The 23,809-nt window shown below is 34.3% G+C and overlaps 1 protein-coding gene across 2 annotated transcripts; it reads right to left on the reverse strand.

Annotated features, from left to right (window-relative positions):
* Positions 1-824: 824 nt before the first annotated feature.
* LOC128680949 (retina and anterior neural fold homeobox protein 2-like) lies at positions 825-22,912 on the reverse strand. Of its 2 annotated transcripts, none has more exons than XM_053764466.2 (6): positions 22,315-22,912; positions 15,133-15,284; positions 14,449-14,586; positions 7,057-7,144; positions 2,271-2,415; positions 825-1,942 (listed from the first exon to the last, which is right to left on the reverse strand). In XM_053764466.2, exons 1-6 carry the CDS (start codon positions 22,385-22,387, stop codon positions 1,744-1,746), a joined length of 795 nt encoding a protein of 264 aa, XP_053620441.1. In that variant the 5' UTR covers positions 22,388-22,912; the 3' UTR covers positions 825-1,743. The 2 variants fall into 2 exon arrangements, with proteins under 2 accessions (XP_053620441.1, XP_053620440.1); XM_053764465.2 differs by having other exon boundaries at positions 14,449-14,589.
* Positions 22,913-23,809: the final 897 nt, after the last annotated feature.

Consider the following 23,809-nt stretch of genomic DNA (forward strand, 5'->3'; position numbering starts at 1 on the left):
GCGGCAAGTGACTGGAAGGCCCTTGACACATGTACACTGTAGGGCCCGTGTTCATTGAGGACGTTTGATGTACTCAGCAATGGAGGTGTTAAGATATGATTATCAGATTCTTCATTTATCATCATCATATCGATAGTGTGTTATTGCTAACACTAGTGTCAGAATTTATTCAAATCGTACTCGCATGCTCCCTTGTGAACTAAACTGTCAACCAGTGTGCAGGTTTCCTCATGATGTTTTCCTTCACCGGATGCAAGTGGTGGTCTATGAAAACTACTACATAAGAACTACTCAAATTCGTGGTTGAAAAGCCTCAAAACCCGGGGTCCGTTTAAAAATTAACCTTTATATTTCAATAATTTTACGACAGGCCTTCTGTCTGACATCAATCCCTTTTGCGAATCACATGTGAAGGCTTTTTGCAAGCTTTTATTGAACTAGCAACGTATGTATGAAATGTATGTTATATTTGTACGAGGGGAATATTGTAACTCAATTTTGAAGAAAAAAATATTCAATTGATTGAGCTAAAATTTTGACATTTTTGTAAAAAAGTATTTATCCCTCAGTCACCTCGTTTGACATCAAACGGGAGGATATAGCATGGCCCTATTTTGAGGCGGGAACCTCATGCTACATTCTCTATAATATATATTTATTTACCTAGTTTCTGTCGCGAAATCTTTGCATATATTAATGCAATAAAACAGATTTTAATTACTTTACTTGGAATTTTACTTTGTTCGAAACCAGTTGAAAAATGGGATTATTTTATTGTATTTTTTTTTATTTAAGGTTGAATGTGTAAAAGTAAAGACGGCAAATATGATTCATGTGTTTATTACGATCGCTACACTTAAAATTTATTGCAAACTCTCTAATTCTACTGCTATTCAATAAATAACTTGACTACATACAGTTATTCTAAGTACAGGTTCACCAACAAAATTGTACAATTTTAGAAGATATTTTTGCTGGCCAGTTTTACATATATTTATCGTCATAGTTTAGATAATTTTTAAAAAATGACAATGGTGCTCAAAATGTTCTATTGCAATAATTACTATAATTATTGTGTTATTCCAATTTGAAATGTACAATTTTATTTATTTTTACAATATTCTCAAAATACAAATAGGTGCTAAATGGTATCGAATAATTTTCAACGTACTATTTACAAAGTATATTTACAATATGAATGAAAATACAGTTCGATGGTTTCAATAAAATGGTTACTAATATGGTTGGCTCTCATATTTATGCTTATCATAATGAACTGCACATTAATTGTATCGAATAAATACAAAGTTTCATTACAACAGCAATATTGAATTCATTGATCTAAATTATTCACACATTAATTCCTAAACATATATTTACATTATTATATTTACATGGGAAATATTATTTTAACATGAGATCTTATGGAATGCTAAGTTGAAAATGTAATTTCGGTTTATCTACACACATTAAGGCACACGTCTTATACTTATTTACGCACACCAATTAATACAAATGAAGAGAAAGGTATATATTGTCATAGCAATTTCTTTTTTCAGTGAAAGTAAAATAAATACCTTAAACATTTTGCTTATTGTTCGTACAAAATAATAGACATTAATATTTTCTATTTAATTAAGTAATTTATTGTGTGTATGTGATAATATTTTTTTATTATGACCATTATTGACCATGACACTTTTGAATCCTTTTGAAATCATTACCCATTCTTTTATCAATGCATTACGTGTGGACCTTATTATTATGCTGAAGAGCGACTCTGTCCTGTAACAACGCATCGTGGGCTCGAAGACGTAACGCTTCAGCGCTAGCCAGACGAGCGAGGGACGAGGACGGGGAAGGTGGGGAAGGGGGTGAGGCAGGCGCGGGGGGCTCCGGCTCTGGGGGGCGCAGCGCGGGCGGCGGTAACGCGAGGACGTACCTGCAGATAGGAAAAATAGTTTGAGAACCGCAGATATTCTTCGTAAAGTGATACATTCATAAACTTACATTTAGAAATACGATTGTGTATTAATATTTTTTAAATAAAATAACAGAGTAAATATCTCAGTTCACAATAAACATACAAATGGAACTAGAGATTTTTAATAATATCAGTACTTTCAATATCGAACTTCTGATTGTGACGATGAAAACTTACTAACACACAAGGTACCTATTAATTATATTAAGTACTATTTTGATCGTTAATGAGTTAACGAACCATAGTCAAATGTAAAGATTGAGACATCAATAAACTAAATTCTTACCTATGAAGCAGAGCTCTGAAGGCCGCGGCAGGTTCAGCATCGTGCCACAGCGGCGTAGGCACCCCTAGGGCTCCAAGCCCGGCCCCGAGGCCTAGGGCCCACCACTCGCCGCCAGGGGGGCCACCTCCGCCCCACTCGCCGACCACTGTTGAACAAAAATACCATGGTCAAAAATCGAAATTAATTGACATAGGTAGCCCCGATGAGTGACATGTGGCAATTTTATATTCTAACCACAACTACTCCATATCTGTATAATATTAAATGATCTTACTTGTTTGTATATATATTAATATTATGTAATAGGTATTACATATATTCATGTAATACTTTTTACCAACAACTTTTTAGCACCAATGACAATTCCAAAGAGAGTTTATGTCGGGCAGGCGGTCATAAAATCGTAACCGATAATTCGAAATTTAAAGGATTTTTAATCAAAATCGAAATGCTCATACAAATATCCACTAGTTTGTATGCTATCACTCTGTCCTAGTAAGCAGGTAGTCATCAAGTGTGATTTGAATCTGAGACGAGTGTCAGCAATAATCATTATATAGTATAAAACAAACTCGCTTCTCACTGTCTGTTTGTCCCTATGTGTGCTTAGATTTTGATGCGGTTTTTTCAACAGATAGTGTGGTTTTTGAGGAAGGTGTAAATGTATAATTTATTACGGTTTTACCCGAGCGAACCCAGATCAGGCCGCTAGTACTCGATAAGAAGAACAAACATACTTTAAAAAAACGTTCTTCTTCTTCTTTTTCATAGTTGTATTCCTCATGGCTGAGGGTCGTGATCATTACGTGGATTGAAACACACACAACAACTCTCTTGGCATTAGTAATGGAGTGATTAGCCATTGCCTTCTCTATTTCACACACAACTAATAATCAACCAGTGTGCAGGTTTTCTCACGATGTTTCCCTTCACCGGAAGCAAGTGATGGTCTATGAAAACTACTATACATTAGTCAGATTGGTATACAAACTCATGTGGCACTAGTAGGATTCGAACCTGGGACCTTTCGATCCACAGGCGGGCGTCTTAACCATTACACCACCACCGCTTCAAAAAAAAAACGTTAATATAGTTTAAAATCATATTAACCACGTTTGTCCCAAACTAACCGTGCACACAACACGAAAGTAAACACGCAGGTGATCGGGTGATCGACATTTACCGCTGTTTACTTTGACCGGTGATAGTGCACAATGGCCATTGTTGACTCTCACCTGGTGTTTTATCGATTAACGATTTGTGCTAATCGAGTGAGTTACCGTTAAATCCATTTAAATAAATAAAAAATATGTACCTAGATAAGTAAATTAAAAATAGAATTTAATTTTTTTTTTTTTTTAAATCTGCATTTCTATTTATTAGATTTTCACTAACTTTAGCATATTATTCAATGATTGAACAAATTATTTGCGTAAAATATGGTACAAATTATATTTAAATGTTTTTATATTACTTTAACATATTTATCGAACATTCTTACATCTATATTATTATAAAGCGGTAAGCGTTTGTGAGTTTGAGGCAGGTAATCTCCGAAACTACCGAAACGATTTCAAAAATTATTTCACCATTTAAAAGGTACATTGACCAAGATTGCTTTAAGCTATATTTTATCTCAAAATTCCCACGGGAGCGAAGCCCCAGGCAACATCTTGTATCAAATAAAGTAGTCCTCTCCAGTCGCGTCTCTCTGTCTGTATGAATTCGATAAACTCAAAAACTCTCAGACGGATTTTTGTGCGGTTTTCACCAATAGATGTGTGATTAATTATTTAATAGTATTTTATTAGCGGCTTTGCTAGTTAACCCGTCTCGACCTCGCTCGGATAACATCAAAAATAAATTCGACAGCAAAAACATGTACTTGTATAAAATTTAAAGTTTGTTAACAATAATAAAGTGTTAAATAAAAAGTCATCAAGCAAAATATTAATGAAAAAGTACAGCAAAATCTTTGTTTGACACTGAATAACAAACCAATAACATGTTAAAATTTGATAAGCATCTAATTATGAAAAATGTGACACACGGAATCGATGCTAATGGTAAATCGATTAAAAATTAAAACAAGGGGCGATTATAGCTTTCGGAAACGAGGTGTGTAACAACAAACGAAAAATAAATCATGCCTATTATCACAGTGGCTCTCAAACTTTAACTAAAGGCATTAAATAAATAACACTCGGCATCAATTCCAAAGAAACATTGCATTGGTAAAAAAATGTATTAGAATAAAATATTCACGAAACAATCTGATATCACTTCTCTATCTCGAACCAATAATAGCAATTATAAATCGAATCATTTTATTTCTTACACATATTTATAATCAATACATATAACATTAAGAATTTTTCAATGAACCCGCTAAACTCCAGGACGTAAAAAATATATATGTGTGTGGTAATTAGTTAAATTAACTAGGAAGCCAAATTTATTTACTTAGTCTATAATAACAAAAGATTTATAATTAAAATATTTTATATACTTGGTATTTACATTGTTTTACAAATTGTTGTAGTAAAATTTGAATTTGACTAATTTTATTCTTACAAAAAATGTTAAGATGTAATTAAAATTACCAAATATTATACAGATTGAGAACCACTGTGACGAAATGTCAAACCGACATAATGACAGTTGGCTACATCGAGCTATTAAATGAGCATTAGTGACTGATACTTTTTTATTTATAAATACTGAATTGTAATAATAATTGTCTCAGATTTTAAACCTTCATTTTAGATTGTAATCAATTGAAGGAAATTACCTCAAAGTAGGGTATATTTGTACCTAATATTTTTTTTACTAAACTATTTCGTAGAAGAGTTATTTTGAGGTCTTAATATATAGGAAATATTATTACGACTTTGACCCAAAATGTTGCATTTATAAAAATATCTAAGTATACTCTTTCACTGTTACAAACCAAAACTCAAAAATATTTCTTGTCATAATTACAAAACATTAATTTAAAAAAAAATACCTTTACGTATAACTATAAAATACTACACGCAAAATATAGTTCACAGCATAATTATAATTACTATTAATAAAGACAGCAAAGAATTAGCTAATAACAAAAATATTGATCTATAGAATTATTCGATTTTCACATAGGTACTTATAGAAATTGTACGCGTGGTCTCACCACGGTAACGAATATGCCACGTTCCTACCGTGTCCCTGACACGGCCCTCACGTGTGGGGACAACCCTAGGTGTGAATATAGGGTGCGTACACACTACAAATTACATCGCGATCGTTTGTCAGTTAGCCGTAATTGTCACTGATATGTGGAATACTTAAATCGTTAGTAGGGTTGGTAAATCTCGAAATAATTATACTTCCATACTAATATGCGAAATGTATATCTGTCTCTCTGTTCTACTTTCACGGGCAAACCACTCGACCGATTTTGATGAAATTTGGTATGCATGTAGATAAAGGCCACCGTTCAAACACAGGCTACTTTTTATTTAAATTAACCCACAAATAATATCCAAACATAGATTATAAACATCTCGATTTAATCTCAATTAATTTTCTTTCATATAAATAAAACTAGATCAAAACCAGTTCCGCCGTTTAGTTGCTAATTTGCTGCTAATTTGTGATGGCAATACTAATCATCGGTCGTCTATCAGGTCGTGGCAGAATATCAGTGATTTGCACATTCACGTTGAATAGAGTAAGAACTGATCCATGACATTTTTGACCAGGTGCAAGGCACACAGGATGTTTTAGTGCTAAACTTAATTCCAGTGTCGTTGTGCTGTACTTTTCGTAAATAACTTGTGTGTTTTAGTTACTTACAATAAATTATTCTTCTATTCTATTCTATTCTATTCATACAGATTCACTTTTGTCGTCGGAGGTTTAAAAAGTGCGCAATTGTTAACCCTGTCATATCTGTAATGTTTACGATACGATACGAATCAGTAATTATAGTCTAATTCATCAGTAATCACTGTTATTTTATCAATCCTTCTTCAGTACGCTAAATAACGTTTGATAATTGTCACTAAGATATGTTGATTTTAAAACTATATATCAAAGTAGATAGTACATAACTGGTAATCTACTAATCTATTTACATATAATAAAACTGTAAGTAGGCTATGTGTGAACACAGGAGATATTAAAGAAAAATAATTAGGTATGTGGGTCTTTATGGGACTAACAGACGCGATAACATTTTTTTTTTAATTTTGGTCTGTCTGTCTTTCTGTATGTTTATTCCCGTATCACGCTAAAACTACTAGATGGAATTCGATGCAGTTTTCACAATTATATAACGGATAATCTAACTCAAAACCTGGTATAGGTTTCATAACCATACGTTGCTTAGAACCCGAGATAATAGACAATAATACGAACACGAAAAACGCGGGCGAAGCCGCGGGCAAAACCTAGCAACTAAAATTTATAAAGATGTTTAATTTATTTTCAGTAGTGATCGTTCCAAATTCAAAATCATGTTTTTTTTTAAATTAAATTTTATGAGTACTGTTGAAAATAGAAGCGTTTCTGATTTCATATTGTAATGACCCCATGAGAACTTGACGAGGTAAGGATTATAAAGAACTAGCTGCGCCCGGGGCTTCGCTCCCGTCGGAATTTTGAGACAAAGAATTCCCTGTGTGTTATTCCAGGATATATTCTACTCGAATTTCATAACAATCCATACAATAGATTTTGCTTGAATGTGTAATAAACATACATCAGAAACTTTCACATTTACAATATTAGTAGGATTACTCACCGTGGTCATGATGCATAAACGGAGCGTGGTCCCGCCCTAACGCCTTCTCCCGCTTGCGCCACTTGGCTCTGCGGTTTTGAAACCAAACCTGGAACAAACATCAACTTGTTACTCTCTCTCTTTCTCCCGTATTCCCTGTTACATTAGAGGCTGTGACGCCCGGGGAAAAAATTACTATAAATAAAAAAAATCTTCTTGGGAATGCTATTGTTATCTATCAACTGTTAAGGCTATGTAAATAAATATATAGGGACAAATATATAGAGACAAATGACACAGATTGAGTTAGCCCCAAAGTAAGTTCGAAACTTGTGTTCTGGGATACTAACTTAACGATACTATATTCTATAGCATATATACATATATAGATAAACATCCAAGACCTAGGTCAATTTGAAAAAGATCATTTTCCATGTTGACCTGACCGGGAATCGAAACCGGGACCTCCAGTGTAGCAGTCCGGCATGATGACCGCAAGGCGGTCGTCAAATGTCTCGTACGACATCCACAAAGCAAGAGGATACAAAGTGGTCCTATTTTAGGGCGGAAGCACACGCCCATTATATCGATTATATTACACGTAATATTCTTACAATTTAAAAGTCCAAAGACTTTAAAAGACCGCGCTGTTAAATTATGAAATTACACCAATTTTTCCATTCACAATGTCTTCTATTAGCGGCATACTCCGACTCAATTTGTTTCTATTCTCGCGTTTGTCGATCTAAATTGGACTGTATAGCGTTTCACGTAAGGTCGTGATTGCCACATTTGAGGGTAGCAATGGAAACCACGTATGGGTAATTGCATTTCATTACGTCTCCATTGTAGTCGACTGCCGGGGCTGAGGTGTGGAGGGGGGATGACAAATTGCCGACAATTACACAATAAAAAAATTAAAAGACTGCTAAAGTTGAAAGTCTGCGTGGATTTTTTCTCTGGCGCGGCGTGCCGAGCGAAATTGGTAGCATAATATCTCTGAATGCAATTTCTATAGCCAAGTATTATTTTATCCTAATCCTCACTAATAATAAAAAAGCGAAAGTAAGTTTGTTACCTCTTCACGCTCTATTTACACAACCAAACTTTTTGAAATTTTGCATACACAGTGTAGTTTGAGGTACATACATTTGTATAATTTGAAGTATGGAGAAGGACATAGGGTACCTTTCATCCCGGAAAAATAACTGTGTGAAACTAGCTAGTTTAAGATAATTCTCGTTCTTGACTTTGTTTTTGTCAACTTTCTTGACACTTAAATAATGTATATCGTCCTACTTTCCTATGATATGTTCTATATTCCTAAATGAGATTTTTGAAGAAACATTCTGAAGCATAAAGCGGTTAAGTTTGTTGCGCCACTTCTTCACCAGCGCTTTGGAAGACGGTGATATAGACTTAGCTTTTAAAGTCAATTTTTGAGTTAGTTGTTTGTAAGTTGAAAATAAAGATTTAATTTTTTTTTAACTTGAATTTTTTTAATTTTTCGAAGAATATGACTAAGGAGAACATGGCAGCAAATTTTAAAAATTAGAACGAGATGGAATTAGTCAGTGACGGGTGAAAGTGCGGGGAAGAGTTTTGCCCGGCAATGGGACTCAAAACTTGTATAATTAAAATAATATTGCCTGTAATACAAGGAATTATTATCTATTACATACCGTCGCTACAAACTCTGTAGAGGATCGCCGCTACGAACGACACGCATACTGCTACGACAATCGTAGCACTGATTGTCGTAGCAAAATGCGTGTTGCTGTACGAATATAATACGAAATGCTACGAATTACGCTTCGATAGTAGAAACGATTTCTTTATTTAAAAACGTAGGTATTTTAAAATTATTTATTCTTTTTTTTTGTACTTAATAAGTGTTTCTAAAAAAGAAACCTGGCAACAAAACAATTTCATACAAATTAATCAAAAAAATCTTCCCCAATTGATCTCAACAAGTACGACACCCAATTAAGTCAGAACTCAATTAAGGATCACTATCAACTACTGAGCCAATACTAAATAAAGAACATTGCAATCGAACCACCACTTCAAAATTTATTAGAACCTCAAGATCTAAATTTCCACTTCAAAATCCCCATTTGAAAATCCACCTTATCCCTTTGACTTCAAGTTTGAGTTTCCGTCAAACTTTGAACTCGGTTATAATGAATCATAGTTAAGTGAAAAAGGACTTTATTGTCTAAGGGTTAGAATGTGAATTTGAGTGGGTGCTGTACAAGGGTTGGTCGTTTGGCGGTGAGCGCTCTATGGAGTGGATTTAAAGTAATTTGCACTGAGTTGAGTGTGATTTAAGAATCGTGTGGTGCAACCCTAATGTTAGGGCTGTCAACACTGAGAAACTTGAGAAGAAGAAATTTCGGTATCTCAATCCTAACTTAAATTATGAGGTTTTGACAAAATAATCACTACATAGTATAAAACAATGTAGCCCGCCGCGTCCGTCTGTTTCCAAAATTTCTTCTTTCACCAAAAAACGGATTTTGATGCAGTTTTCACTGTAATTCAGACAATTTATTAACGGAAATATTTATACATACAAAACAGTCTATTAAACCATTCGAAGCCGGAATGAGTAAAGAATGTTAGTATAGTATAAAATTATCTTAGTGCTAGGTATTGTGACTTTATTTGCTTCCACACTAAACAGAAAGAAAACATTTTTTGACAGAAATCTCAACGCTTCTCATAACGATATTTTTTTGCTCAACGCATTAATACGGTTCCGTGGCGAAATGCTTGCATTCTGGACATCTTTCCTTGAAACGGGGCGTTCCACGAGATTTTTTTAAACATTACACATTTATGCATGACATCTTTCAATAATAAAAATATATACCTATATATATATTTTCAATTAATTGCCAGTGTTGGACAACCCTATCCTATACCAAGTTAACCTGCGCTTCACATGAATCTTAGCATACGAACTTAAGGTTCAAATTAGCGCATTCCGATCTCACAAAAGAAGTTCTCATGTGTATTGCACTTATTACTTATGTGAGATCAGCATTGATTTATACTTTACATATAATATTTTAGATTTGAAGTTTTATCTACTTTTTTGTACGGATATTTCGTACAATTTTATGTTTCTTTAAGTGGCAATTGATGGCTTATTGGATGGATAGCAGAGATGGCAAACCAAAGAAGTGCCGGCTTGATGTCGTCAAGGATGATATGCGTGCCAATGGACTGATAACTAGGGATGTCGACGACCGCATGAAGTGGAGACGAAAAGTAGGGAAGCAGACCCTGGGCTCCGACGCTCGTAAAAACGCTATATCAGATGAGAGAGAGAGAGTAACCAAAAACTTGCATTAAATTTAAACCCAGACTGCACCCTCTACAAGTGTCCGTCTACCACAGATTACAGCCCCCGTCCCCCACCCCAACTACCCCCCAACCCCCGCCGCGGTAATTATTACCAAATTGCAGTGCATAGGCCACTTGTAACTAAACCTCGGTTAATTTAAACCATTGTACTCGATTGGCCGTATCTTAACCCTTTTGTAACCTTTTTGATGTTAGATTATGAGAGAATTTTGTAATCTGTAAATCTAGATCTTTGTAATCTTGAAACCATTATTGCCTATATAAAAGTCAAAATTGTTACTAACTTATGTGACCTCATGATCATCGCGCCGATCTGCTACACTGGAGGTCCCGGGTTCGATCTCTGGTCAGGGCAACATGGAAATGTCCTAATATAGTTAGTTATAGAATATAGTATCGTTGAGTTAGTATCCCATAACACAAGTTTCGAACTTATTTTGGGGCTAGCTCAATGTGTGTGATTTTTCCGTATATATTTATTTATTTATTTTATTTATATATGGATCTGAATAAAAAAATATTTTATTTTATTAATATTATTTATAGTCATCACTTTTTATCAAAATTTTACATTACTTCTACCCTTTTTATAATAAAAGTCAGTGACATTTTCCGAGAAAACATTTAAATCTCTCTTTTATGTCTCAGAACCGAGTACTTAATCTCGAAATTTTAATTGCAGTCGAATTCTAAATATGAATGTGCACTAATGAATGCACTTGCACACAGCTTACGGCGGGGATTATACACTTCTTGGCAAAAATTACATCTTCCACGAAAATTATGAGGCTAAGTAGTTAGAATTAAGTCATACCATCTAATTCATAAAAAAGTTAAAGCATACTTCTATGCTAAACTATGTTTTGTCTCGTTCTGTCAATGTCAAATATTGCAAAGTGCGATTGTGACAAAACTTGTTCTGGCGTATGAGCAAAATAGGCCTTAAAATAGAACCGCTCTATATCATCCCCTGGATATCAAATGAGGCGACTAAGAGCCACGAACATTGGTTCTGATAGGCAACAATAGCATTCGCAAAGAGGGTTAAGTTCAGCCAGGCGGCTGGTTATAAAATCACAGCCAAATCTTTAAAATTTCATGGTTAATTATTATTCGTTTACCTTACGAACCGGTGCAAATGACAAACAAACAATTGTTTATATGTTGGGTCTCGATTCTGCGCACTCGACGAGTTACTCGTATGGCGTATCATTTAGGTTCACAATTATAAAAAATAGATATATAAAAATAAATACATAGTGCTATATATCAATACTAATATTATAGAAAGAAAAAAAATGAATTTAAAATTTAATGTAAGTAATAAACTCAAAAACTACTGGGGGGATTTCGATGAAATATAGCATAGAGATAGATGAAACCTTCAGGAGTAATATAGGCTACTTAAAATTATGGTTTTACCTGAGTGAAGCCGGGAGAGGCCGCTAGTCTATTTATATTGACGACCTCGGTGGCGCAGTGGTAAAGTGCTTGCCTCTGAATCGAGAGGTCCCGGGTTCGATCCCCATATATATCGGATATTAAGACATCGCTTTACAATATGCTCTGTAGTTATTTTTTTACATTTACCCTGGATTTCGTGGCTACACAGCCCCCGAACGCAACCATGCAGAGATAATAGACAAAGTCGCGAGTAAAAACCAGTCTCCTATATAACTATTTTATTGTAAGTGTAAATCTGAATCCTCTGGCGTTAAATTCCAGCGGAATGACGTCAGCACGAGACTGCTGTGATTAAAATGGTGGACAATTAGCCACAGCAGTGATGAGTGCTAATGTCGACGGAGTCCAGGGTTGTCGATATTATTTATTTTTTATTAATTACATTTTAAAATTATTTATTTCATTTGATGATAAATCTAATCATATTACATTGAGTAAAATTAATTATTATTTTTCTTTTTTTGTACATTTTAGGACACCATTTGCTATCGTTGTTTGATTTGATGGTTAAGAATGACATATGGCATTAAATCCACCTTTTGTACATAGATTTGAAATTTCGTGCAATAATGTTTTTAAATAAAAGAAAATAAAACATAATTTAAATAATTAATAAAAATTAATACAGAGCGGCTCATTTATATTCTACTCTCTCTCTCTTATCTGAGCGATTTCCCGGTTCCTTCCTCAGCCGTTAAGAGTTGGAGCCCAGGGTCCGACGCTACTACTCTGATAGACTTTATCTGATATAGAAGACTATAGAAATTAAACGCTAACAATATTAAAACTGATTATTGCCAGCCCTGCTTTGGGAGGTGACGGACGCTGCAAACATTAGGGCTGTTCTCACAAGAGCGTAATGACGCGCGAATCAGCGGACCATTGTGTATACCGCCTTATAATCGTTCATTACGGCCACTTACACTAGTTAGTGGCCATTTTGTTTTAGTGTTTAAATGCCCACTTAAAATTGTAAACTTGCTACATACTGATTTTATACCCTTGGTGTTGCAAGCGGCCATAAGATACGGTGACCACTTTCCATGATGTGGGCCGCATGCATGTTCCGTGGCTTTTTAATGTAAATTAGAAAACCACACTTTCGTAGGACCAGGAATTTTTGACAAAAAAAAATTTTTTTACACGTTAAGAGTGGATTGCACTAGTCAACTTTGACGTTAACTTTGACCTGCGCAGAAAACGTAAAGTACGCCAACTTTGACGTTAACTTTGACCTGCGCAGAAAAACGCAAAGTACGCCGCCCGTTTTGTATAAACGTCGGCGGCGCACATGTTAAATTCAACGTCAAAGTTGAGTGGCGCAACTTGCATTTATTGTTGTCAGAGAGATGTTGCCGCACCCTGACAAAAAAGCCAGGTCCGTGAAAGAATGAAAGAAAATTTCGGTTTGCAATAATCGTGACTTGAGTAAATACATAAAAATGGGTGTCAAAAGTCATAAACTTAATTCGAAATTAAAATTTGAATTTAGAATAAAAATTTGATGGTACCTACCTAATATAAGTCGAGGAAATAAATGAGCATTCGTTTTCACAAATATTGCTACCTATTATAATTTGGACATATTATGGAGGTCCGATATTAAAATTGCGGTTTCCGCAGATTTAATTACATACTTCACATTAAATAGTAATTAGAAATGTGGTTATTTATGTACCTAGTTCAGTCGTATTCCTCATGGCTGAGGGTCGTGGTTATTACGTGGAATGAAATACACACAACAACTTTCTTGGCATTATCAATGGAGTGGTTTGCCATTGCCTTCTCCATTTCACACACAAGTTAATAAGAATAAACCAATTTGCAGATTTCCTCACGATGTTTTCCTTCACCGAAAGCCAGTGGTGGGCAATGAAAACGAGTAGGATTCGAACCTGGGACCTTTCGATCCACAGGCTTAACCATTACACCACCACCGCAGTACCTAGTTTAATACGATACGATTTAAAACTGATCATTTTATACTAAAGAACATATTTTGCACTAAAGTTGTACTATTAAAAAATAATTGTACTGTTTTAGTTATGTGATTGAATAATATATGTTATTTCCACACAGTAGTAGTCACATTTGACTAAATCGAAAACGGTGAGCAACAAAATCAGTTTAGTCAACTGTGATCACAATATATTATCAACTTAAGATATATAAACCAACAGAAACAAAAGTTCATCTTATCTGATCGGTAGGACAAGAGAAGTCTGACCACATAGCGAGAGATATACAATCTATATTATTATTATAAAGAGGTACGCGTTTGTGAGTTTGTATGTTTGAGGCGGGTTATCTCCGAAACTACCGAACCGATTTCGATTCTTTCACTATTAGAATGGTACATTATACAAGATTGCTATTGGCTATATTTTATTAAAAAAATCTCACGAAAGCGAAGCCCTGGTTAACGTCTAGTCACTTAGATTTACTTAAAGTTTCTGCCGATACCCCGATACCCACAGCGCAGGTGGAGAAGAAGCGGCGCGCCAAACTTCACCGCAGCCTTTTCTCCAAGATCATTAACAAAAGTTCTTATAAATGTTGTGGTAAAGAAACACTAACCTGTACTCTGGCTTCGCTCAAATCCAACCTCATCGCCAGCTCCTCCCTCGTGAACACATCAGGATACTGTGTCTTGTCGAACGCTCGCTCCAGTTCGTGAAGCTGGTACGTAGTGAAGGTGGTCCGACTGCGCCGCACCTGCTTGAAAGAGACCTTATGCTGTATTATACATGATTCAAATTGCAATAGCAATGAATATGATGATGCTTGCCTCTGAACCGAGTGATCCCGGGTTTGATCCCTGGTTGGGCCATGATGGAAAATGATCTTTTTCTGATTGGCCCGGGTCTTGGATATTTTTCTGTATATGTATTTGTTATAAAATATAGTATAGTTGAGTTAGTATCCCGAAACACAAGTCTCTAAATTACTTTGAGGCTAACTCAATCTGTGTAATTTGTCCTAATATATTTATTATTATTATGTAAATTATTGCTGGTTGATTGGAAGGAATACCTAAAGGTATATATAGTATCTTTTTTATTTACGGCACAATTTTTTACTATATATTGAGCATAACAAATACAACAACTTCCAAAATAAATAATCGGTGAAATTAGGATGAATAAGGTTTTTTTTACAAAAAACCTTTTCGATTGTACGTCGCTCTGGAATCGATTTATTATCGTAACGTAGATTTATCCAATAAGAAATTAAATTGATAAATATAAGACTTCAAGCTACCTTGCGCGGGCGTCCCTCGAGCTCCAAGTGCTCGTGATCGTTATGATCATTGTGTAAGTCGCTGTGCTCGCTGTGCTCGGCGTGCTCGGCGTGCTCGGCCTCGTGCTCGGAGTCCGAATGACCGCCGCTCTCGCTTTTTAGTTCCACGCGATCTGGAACAGATATCTCGTTATATTTTTCGAGATGTTGTATTGTTTTGCTGATACTGCTAAGCAATTTAACAAGTATAACTTTTGTATGTAACTATTTTTATGGTGTTAAATAAATTATGATATATCTATCTAAATAATGATATAACTCTTATTATAATGAGGTAAGCGTTTGTGACTTTGTGAGTTTGTATGTTTGAGGCGGGTAATCTCCGAAACTACCGAACCGATTTCATAAATTCTTACACCATAGAAAGGTTCATTATTCAAGATTGCTGTAGGCTATAATTTAATTTCAAATTTCCCACGGGAGCGAAGCCCCGGGCGACATCTAGTTTTATATAAGCTCCTGAGCTTCCAGGCGTCATAGCTCATAATTTATTTTAGTCTCATAATTTATTTATTTAATCGTGATTAAAGATACGTCAAACTTCTTGAATGGAATGCTGTTGTCGCCTCTCCGCTGTCATGGTTTCTTATCTCATAGTTGCCACATACTTCTCCAAGGGAGGATATGGAGTAGTCTTATTCCAGGGCGGGAACCACACGCCAGATAGTATAATATTTTATAGTTTATATTATTATGATGGCTCAGACAAGTTTTAAAAAGAAAAGTTTCGAAGTTAAAAAGATATGATTACTTATAAAATATTTTATTGGTCTTTATCATAATTTAAATTCAATATATTTTTGAAAAAAGAAAACATTGCTAGTTTTTAAATTACTCTATCAAAGAAATAAAAAATTAACTATTATATTTTCATACAATAGACAAATGGACAGACAACCATTTAACTTAAGAGATTTTTTTTTTCATTATTTAATCCGCATAAACTAAAAATAATACAAAACAAACAATTAAATAATTAAACAACTATTTAACAAATCTCATTGTTACAAACTACTTTCCCACCGAGCTGGTCCGCTACATGACATCGATCTCATAATCCAGTAGTTGCTGACAGATCAACGAACAAACATACAGACAGCCCTACAACCGAATAATGATCCAAACGGACCACCCTTCAAAAACTTACTGCCTAATTAAATTCCGACACAAACGAAAATTAACCTTATCTCATTAGAATACGATCCAAATTTGAATGTAGACAGAATTAGGGTTGCCCCCTATATGAAAATAGCATCGATAAGTAGTCTTTTTGTTACGCATTTAACGTCACTCGATAAATACGCGCACTACTAATACCATTTTAATTTCTTTGTATCAATTGTTATGGGATTTCGAGAGATCAGTGTGCACAAAGAAACAGACAAAATGTTTATTATATTAGCTATTTCATTTTGAATGAACTCTCGACCTTTTGATTTTTGTTTTTTTTTTTTGTGATGTTTTGATTTGAAGTGGGCATAGTTTTTTCTTTCATTCGGAGTATATTTTATTGCATTTTAAAATAGAAAATCTGCGTTAAAATACAAAATTTTTATGGCTGAAAATTATAATTACATAGGTACATAAGATATAAATATTTCACATCAGTATAACTTATGTCAACTAACTGATAATTCTTAGTAAAAAAAAAAAACTAATGAATTGGCAGAGAGAAATAAATTTAATTAAATGTTTATTAATTCTGATTAACTTGGATTACCGGCCGGCAACACTGGCATCAAAGGGCAAAAGCATCAAAATATTAATATCGTGTTAAACAATTTGGAATGTTGTATTGTCCCAAAATGTAATTAAAATTAAGCAGTAGACTGTGTAACTCTGAAAGCAATTCACACGAACGGTGTCAAAGATAGCTTCTGAAATTGCCTCAATCGCAAAATGCCTCTTTAGCAAAATTATTCGATGATTTTATCTATTATTCGTTTTTTTATTTCTTGTATACGACGGATTTATGCGTTCTACTTAGTCGGAAAATGTATTTGTCAATCATATAATTATATTGTTCATTTTGCAGAATGTTTGTTACGCCGAGTGCTCTTTAGCACAACTTTTGCAAATGAGAAACATTTGACGAGAACTACGAAATAAAATTTTGAAAAATTTCGTTACTTTTTTTATAATTAAACAAATCGTAATCTTGATAGGTCCTTTCATTTATTTAAAAACACTTAATCACTAATAAGTAAGCGACATTTAACAACTAGAAAACATTTTGCGAACCTTTGGCGAGTGAACAGTGAAATTTTGTATAAATGTAAATTATTTCGTTGAAAGTTGACGGATTATGAAGTATGGACATAAAGTACCGCTAGTTTTTCTTTTTTAATGATCTCAGTGGATATGGAGAATGGAATTTCTCTCACATTTTCTCTATCTCTTAAATAAATCTCCACTTCGGATGACATTTAGAATTCAGATTACCCGCTGACCTGTTTTAATGGCGATGAAAAAAGCTAAATTGAATTGTATCAAATACAGCTAACATATAGAATTCGCAAAACCTGCAAAAGTTGACTAAGCTAACACTATTGTAATTACTTTATGATCATTGTAACACTTGGTTGGCGAATAAAAATATGTGGACTTTATAAATACAAAAAGATAAAACCTACCTATGTTAAAAGTTCATACCTATATGAACACTTTTAATAATCGATCTACAATCAATCCCTAGTGTGTTTCGTTTTCCAGTAGGTAATCCTGTCAAATTGGCACTTATACCTTGTTACTCCAACGTATACCGTCATTAAATCCTTACGACAATATAATAAAATCGAAAATCGTATGGCCGTGCGCTGTAAACTGTAGCCAATTCCGGAAAATATGAGTAAAGCGGATTTTTATCGTCTATTTGAACTAAACGGCATGCGATAACACACTTCTATTGAATCGGAAATAAAATGATACAATTAGGAGTAAAATATCACCAAGTAAACAAAAATTTAAATATGATACCAAAAACAACTTTTAATTTAGACTAAATTTATTGTATGTAAGTGAATAAAGTTGAATGAAATAGTGGATTGTAACGTTGTAGATCTGGTAAAGTAAATAAGCTAATTGAAATTACGTGTATTTGCTCCAGATAGCAGCAACACAGAGAGAAAACAAACAATTGACACTTGAGCCATAGACAATAAAAAAATCTAAACTAAATATATTGGTATTTCCAACACACAGATATACAAGTATATTAACAGTAAGCAAGATAGGCTGATCAACATTTGTTTAACTTAACAAACTTTTAAAGAATTTAGGCATATTGTCGTAACTCGAGTATAGTGAGGCGGGCGACCCCATCGACAAAAGCAAACTAAAAGACCTTTTATTCCGTCATTGCAAGCGGAAAAAACACTTTACGCCAGAATTCAAACATGAAGAGTAAGACATTGGGAATCGAGAAGAAACGTGGTGTGATAATCATGAAATTATGTGGAGATAAAGCATTATGAAACGGGATAGCGCTGAGTTAGTATCCCATAACACAAGTCTCGAACTTACTTTGGAACTAGCTATCACACAGGTTGTGTGATTTGAACTAATATATTTATTTATTATTCATTTATTTACTTCACAATGCAAAAGTGAAGACTGCAGCAAATTTTGTGGTTTTGCTACTGTTAAATATGTCTCCACGTAAATAGTTCATCTGCTTATTTGTTTGCTAGTGTGGAGCCAACCGATAAATTATTTTTGTATACCTATAAGTTTATATATAAATCATTCATTCATTCATATGCCATCGACACGCAAAGAAACAAGAAGCGTGATGCGCATATTGTGAAAATCAATAAAGAGCAAGCTCTTTAATGATTTTCACAATTTATTAATAATGAGTCCTCCACACTCCACATTGTCAAGCTTTCTAGTTACGCTACTCTTGGCTCTGTCCAACCCGTCAAAGAGGACAATGACACAGTATTTGTATTCAAGATACAGCTGTATGTAATACTTTAAAATATCAATAAAAGCTGAATTACATTGCGGTCACCGATCTTGAATATTCAAAATCGGTGGTTCTCAAGAGCACTCCTAAATCTGCGCTTGTTATAATATTATGTAATCCTTTAATAACTAGCAGAGTGTGATAATCTTCTTTTATACTGGGCTAATATTTATTATGTTCTTTGTAATAACATGTGTTGGAATATAATAACAAAATATTGGTTTTGTGGTGCGCCGCGGGGGGCGTGCTTAAACTTCGGTAAAAGTAATAATCTTGCGCACAAATTGTATTGTTAAGAGTGGTAATTTGGGGTTTGCGATTTTTTAGTGTGTAAAACAGGGCTCGTTAGTGTTACTTTTCATGGTAATTACATTACAAATTCGATGAACTTTCTAGGTAATAACAAATATTTAGTTTCTGTAGTGTCTGATCAGGATAAGTGACATTATTGCAATAGTAAACAATAGTTAAATTATCCTTAAAATATTCTAAGCACTTTTGTAAGTAGTAAGTACCTAGTAAATATACTCACTGTAACCCCTACCTATGCCAGCTATACACTAACGAGGAATTCAGACAGCCGACGCGAATGCATGAACATTGGGTAGTTTGCATGAGAGCTGTTATTTACCGCTATGAAGAACCAGTAATGTATGCCGAATCCGCAAAAGTTCGCCGAAATCATTATACATAGCACACGCCAATTTATAGAGAGCACAAATACTGACGACCTCGATGGCGCAGTGGTAAAGTGCTTATCTCTGAACCGAGAGGTCGCGGGTTCGATTCCCGGTCGGGTCATGATGAAAAATGATCTTTTTCTGATTGGCTTAAGTCTTGGATGTTTATCTATATATGTATTTGTTATAAAATATAGTGTAGTAGTAGTCTATAAAATATCACAATATTAGGTATTCCACTACTATTCGAGGTTTTGACGACCTCGGTGGCGCAGTGGTAAAGTTCTTGTCACTGAACCTAGAGGTACCGGGTTTGATCCCCGGTCGGGTCATGATGGAAAATGATATTTTTCTGATTGGCCCGGGTCTTGGATATTTAACTATATATATATTTGTTATAAAATATAGTATCGTTAAGTTAGTATTCCATAACACAAGTCTCGAAGTTACTTTGGGGTTGGCTAAATCTGTGTGACTTGTCCTAATATATTTATTTATTTACTGTGCTCTTAATGGAATTTGTTAATATCAGAAAGATATCAATAAGACGAAAGACTGCTTGTTTGGTTTATATAGAAACTCTTTCTGTATATTTTGGCCTGTTCCTGGTTGCATTCCGGGTTGTAGCCCCATGAATACTAGGGTCAATGCTGAAAGTTTTGAAAATTGGGCTGTCATTTTAATCCCAACCGTCAACGCTCCTTGGGAATAAGTTCTGTTGTTGCCTAATAGCTGCCAAAGCTGTGCGTTCCTTAGTCTCTCCTCATCCACTAATATCCACTCAAGGACACAGTGGCGTGTGCCACAGAAACATATTTTTAAAGCCAATAATTAAAATGGTTTTGTTTTACATGTCACACACATGCTTCTCAATTAATTTTAAAAAATAATTAATATTAAAGTCGGAATTAATCTCCCTTCAAAATATAAATAAATGTATAGTAGAAAAAGTTAAAAATATTATTAATAATAATAAAATAAAAAATTCCACGTAAAAATTTAGTTTTATGTAAATTTTCTCTCGCCATAATTATCAAAATACAAGTTCAAATTCTTATGAATTACTTGTCTCTATATTTTGTTCAAAAACCCATTGATGTCTTTTGTTTGAATCAACAACTGACTTTTTAAACATGATTAGCTTGATTAGGTAAGGTCACCGATTATATCACTATATAAGATGTAAACATGTCACTTCACAAAATAAAATAGATTATTCTACAGGGGCACAATAACAAGCAAGTGTTTAGTTTAGTGGCGCCTAGACATTTTATATAGTGAAATGAAACGGCACGAACGCATTGCGCTGAGTTGACAAAATTTAATTTAGTTATTTTAATTTATTTTACAAAATCATTTTTTTTTTATTTATTTAATTGATGAAGTATAATTTCTATTTTCTTACACGAATCACGTTCGGTTAATTCGGCTTCGGCTGTTCCATAAGGGTCGCCACATTCAATACACGCGTTACGTTACCAAGTTATTTATTTATAACCTTCTTATATTTATTTAACACTTATTTACAATGTATACCTACCCGAACCCTAAAAATATATAATAATATAGGCTGTGTCTAATTACGTAGGGAATAAATGTCTGGCTAAGCCGCTCCCGCCTGGCCCTGGCAGAAGGGGCACATCCAAGAAGTGCTGGCTTGATGTCGTCAAGGATGATATGCTTGACAATGGTCTGACAACTAGGGATGTCGACGTATGAAAGCAGACCTTGGACTCCTACACTTAATGGCTAGGGACACTACCTAGACACTAGACACACTAGGGAAACTCTCAGATATGTGAGTGGCTAAGCATTTAAATAAGATTTTAAAAAAAATAATTTGTTTATTTAGGTAATCATGAAGAATGTTCGCTCAATGTTATAATTAATTTTTGTTATGAAAAATTTGTTATTTTTAATAGGCTACCTATAATAACTTAACTATTACTCAGTTCCTGCGTGACCCAATCGGACTGCGATCCTATTATTGTTCAATTGTTTTTTGTCTCCAGAATCGAAAGGTGCAATTAATATACCTACTGATTACTGATTACAATCAAGAGTTAAATAGTCTTGCACTTGATTTTAAACTAAATACCTATATATATAAATAGCATAGTATTTTAAAGGTAATACAATAACATATTTCACAATTATGTATTGGGATATTTTTCCATAAATCTCTGTTAAGGGGAGGTCTTTAACCAACAGTGCCCAGGGTTATAAATATATAAATAATATAATAAATATATTGGGCTTATTTAATTACACTCTAAGGTTGACAAGAAATTGTTTTAGTGTTTATTAAAATAACACCAGCAATAGGTAAATTATGTTACTTTCATCTGAGCGTTTTCGCGGTTTTTTCTTCAGCCGTTGAGCGTCGGAGCCCTGGGTCCGCTAACACAATATGTAACATTATTACACAAAGGTAAATACATGCAGTTTTTGTAATTTAGGTATTTTTAAGCGTTACTAATTTCACTAATATCTTACCTGTTTGTCTGTCTGTATGTCCAAGAATATTATCGATGGTGTATGCAGCTCCTCGTCGACCGGTCTCAGACATCGCGACGACACTCACCGGGAAATGTCCGACACTTCACATATAGTTTCAACTTATTGTTGTAATAAAAAGTTTCTTTCAGCTGTCAACTATCCACTTAATATTCACTATGGACTCGACCAGTCTTGTAATCGGAATTAATTAGTTTATGTAATCACTTTATTTTAATTTATCATCAAAAATGAAAATACGTAATTAAAAAGCTAAATAGTGGTAGAATAAATTGGAATTAATAAATTTAATCAATGTTAATTACTTTCTAAATTTAATAATTTTGCGTGATTCGCGTCAATATTCGCAATAAATCAACCCGTTCAATGCTAGTAGTTGTCAAGATGAGGTCCAAAGTTACACTGTCAAGTTTGGCACAGACTTCGCTTCCGTACCGCCCGGCAACCGTCACAACCTTCATCATACCTTTCTCTTTCACAGCTACGTTATCCCATACCATTCTGTCTCTGTCTTTAGCTCCGCCCCTTTGCTCTGATTGGCCTGGAGTTAAGGGTAGGGTTGTGAATCAAGCCTGATGAGTTAGTGAGTAAAGTAGAATGAATCCGCCACTCGTATGAGGCGGATTCGTTCGACTTTTTCGCTCTTTTTTTTGTATCGACACATTTTTTTTGTTTTTTTTTTCAGTTTCTTTTTTGTTCGTGGAATTCAATCAATTGGTTACATTTTAGATGTGTATTATGTAGATTATGGAATTATATAGATTAATTAGTAATATAAAATGTTAGTATAACCTACTTGAAAATGAAAAAAGAGATTACATTTTGTTAAATAAAAAGACTGACGGGAACACTTTTGACTTTATCTCGCTGTTCCTAGTAAGAAATTCAGGCGGACGGAGGCGCGGACAAAGCTAGTAATTGATGGAAGGAAAAAATGTATGTATGTAAATATGACTCATTGGATCTAACAACTAGAGCGTTAAACAAAAGTCTTCCAGTAGCATTGTCAATTTTTTAACATCATTGTCACCGAAATCGAAAATATTTCTGCGAATTATGACAATTCAGGTAGACGGCGCCATATCGATGTCTCTTTCGCTCATTCGCCTGGATCAGATTCATTCATAAGTAATTATTTTCAATAAGTTTTAAAACAGATAATCTGCTGTTGAGTTGATACTTAACTCTTTGTTATTTTTTTAAGTATGGACTCATTTTTACCAAAATGGTGTCTTACGCTGCGGGTGGGCATCGAAAGGGTTAAAGTTAAAAAAACAAATGTATATTTCATTCATTGCAGGTACACTATGCCATTTTGTCTATAAAATATCACAATATTAGGTATTCCACTACTATTCGAGGTTTTGACGACCTCGGTGGCGCAGTGGTATAAAGTTCTTGCCACTGAACCGAGAGGTCCCGGGTTTGATCCCCGGTCATGATGGAAAATGATCTTTTTCTGATTGGCCCGGGT

This window comes from Plodia interpunctella, chromosome 25, assembly GCF_027563975.2.
Source record: "Plodia interpunctella isolate USDA-ARS_2022_Savannah chromosome 25, ilPloInte3.2, whole genome shotgun sequence".
NCBI lineage: Eukaryota > Metazoa > Arthropoda > Insecta > Lepidoptera > Pyralidae > Plodia > Plodia interpunctella.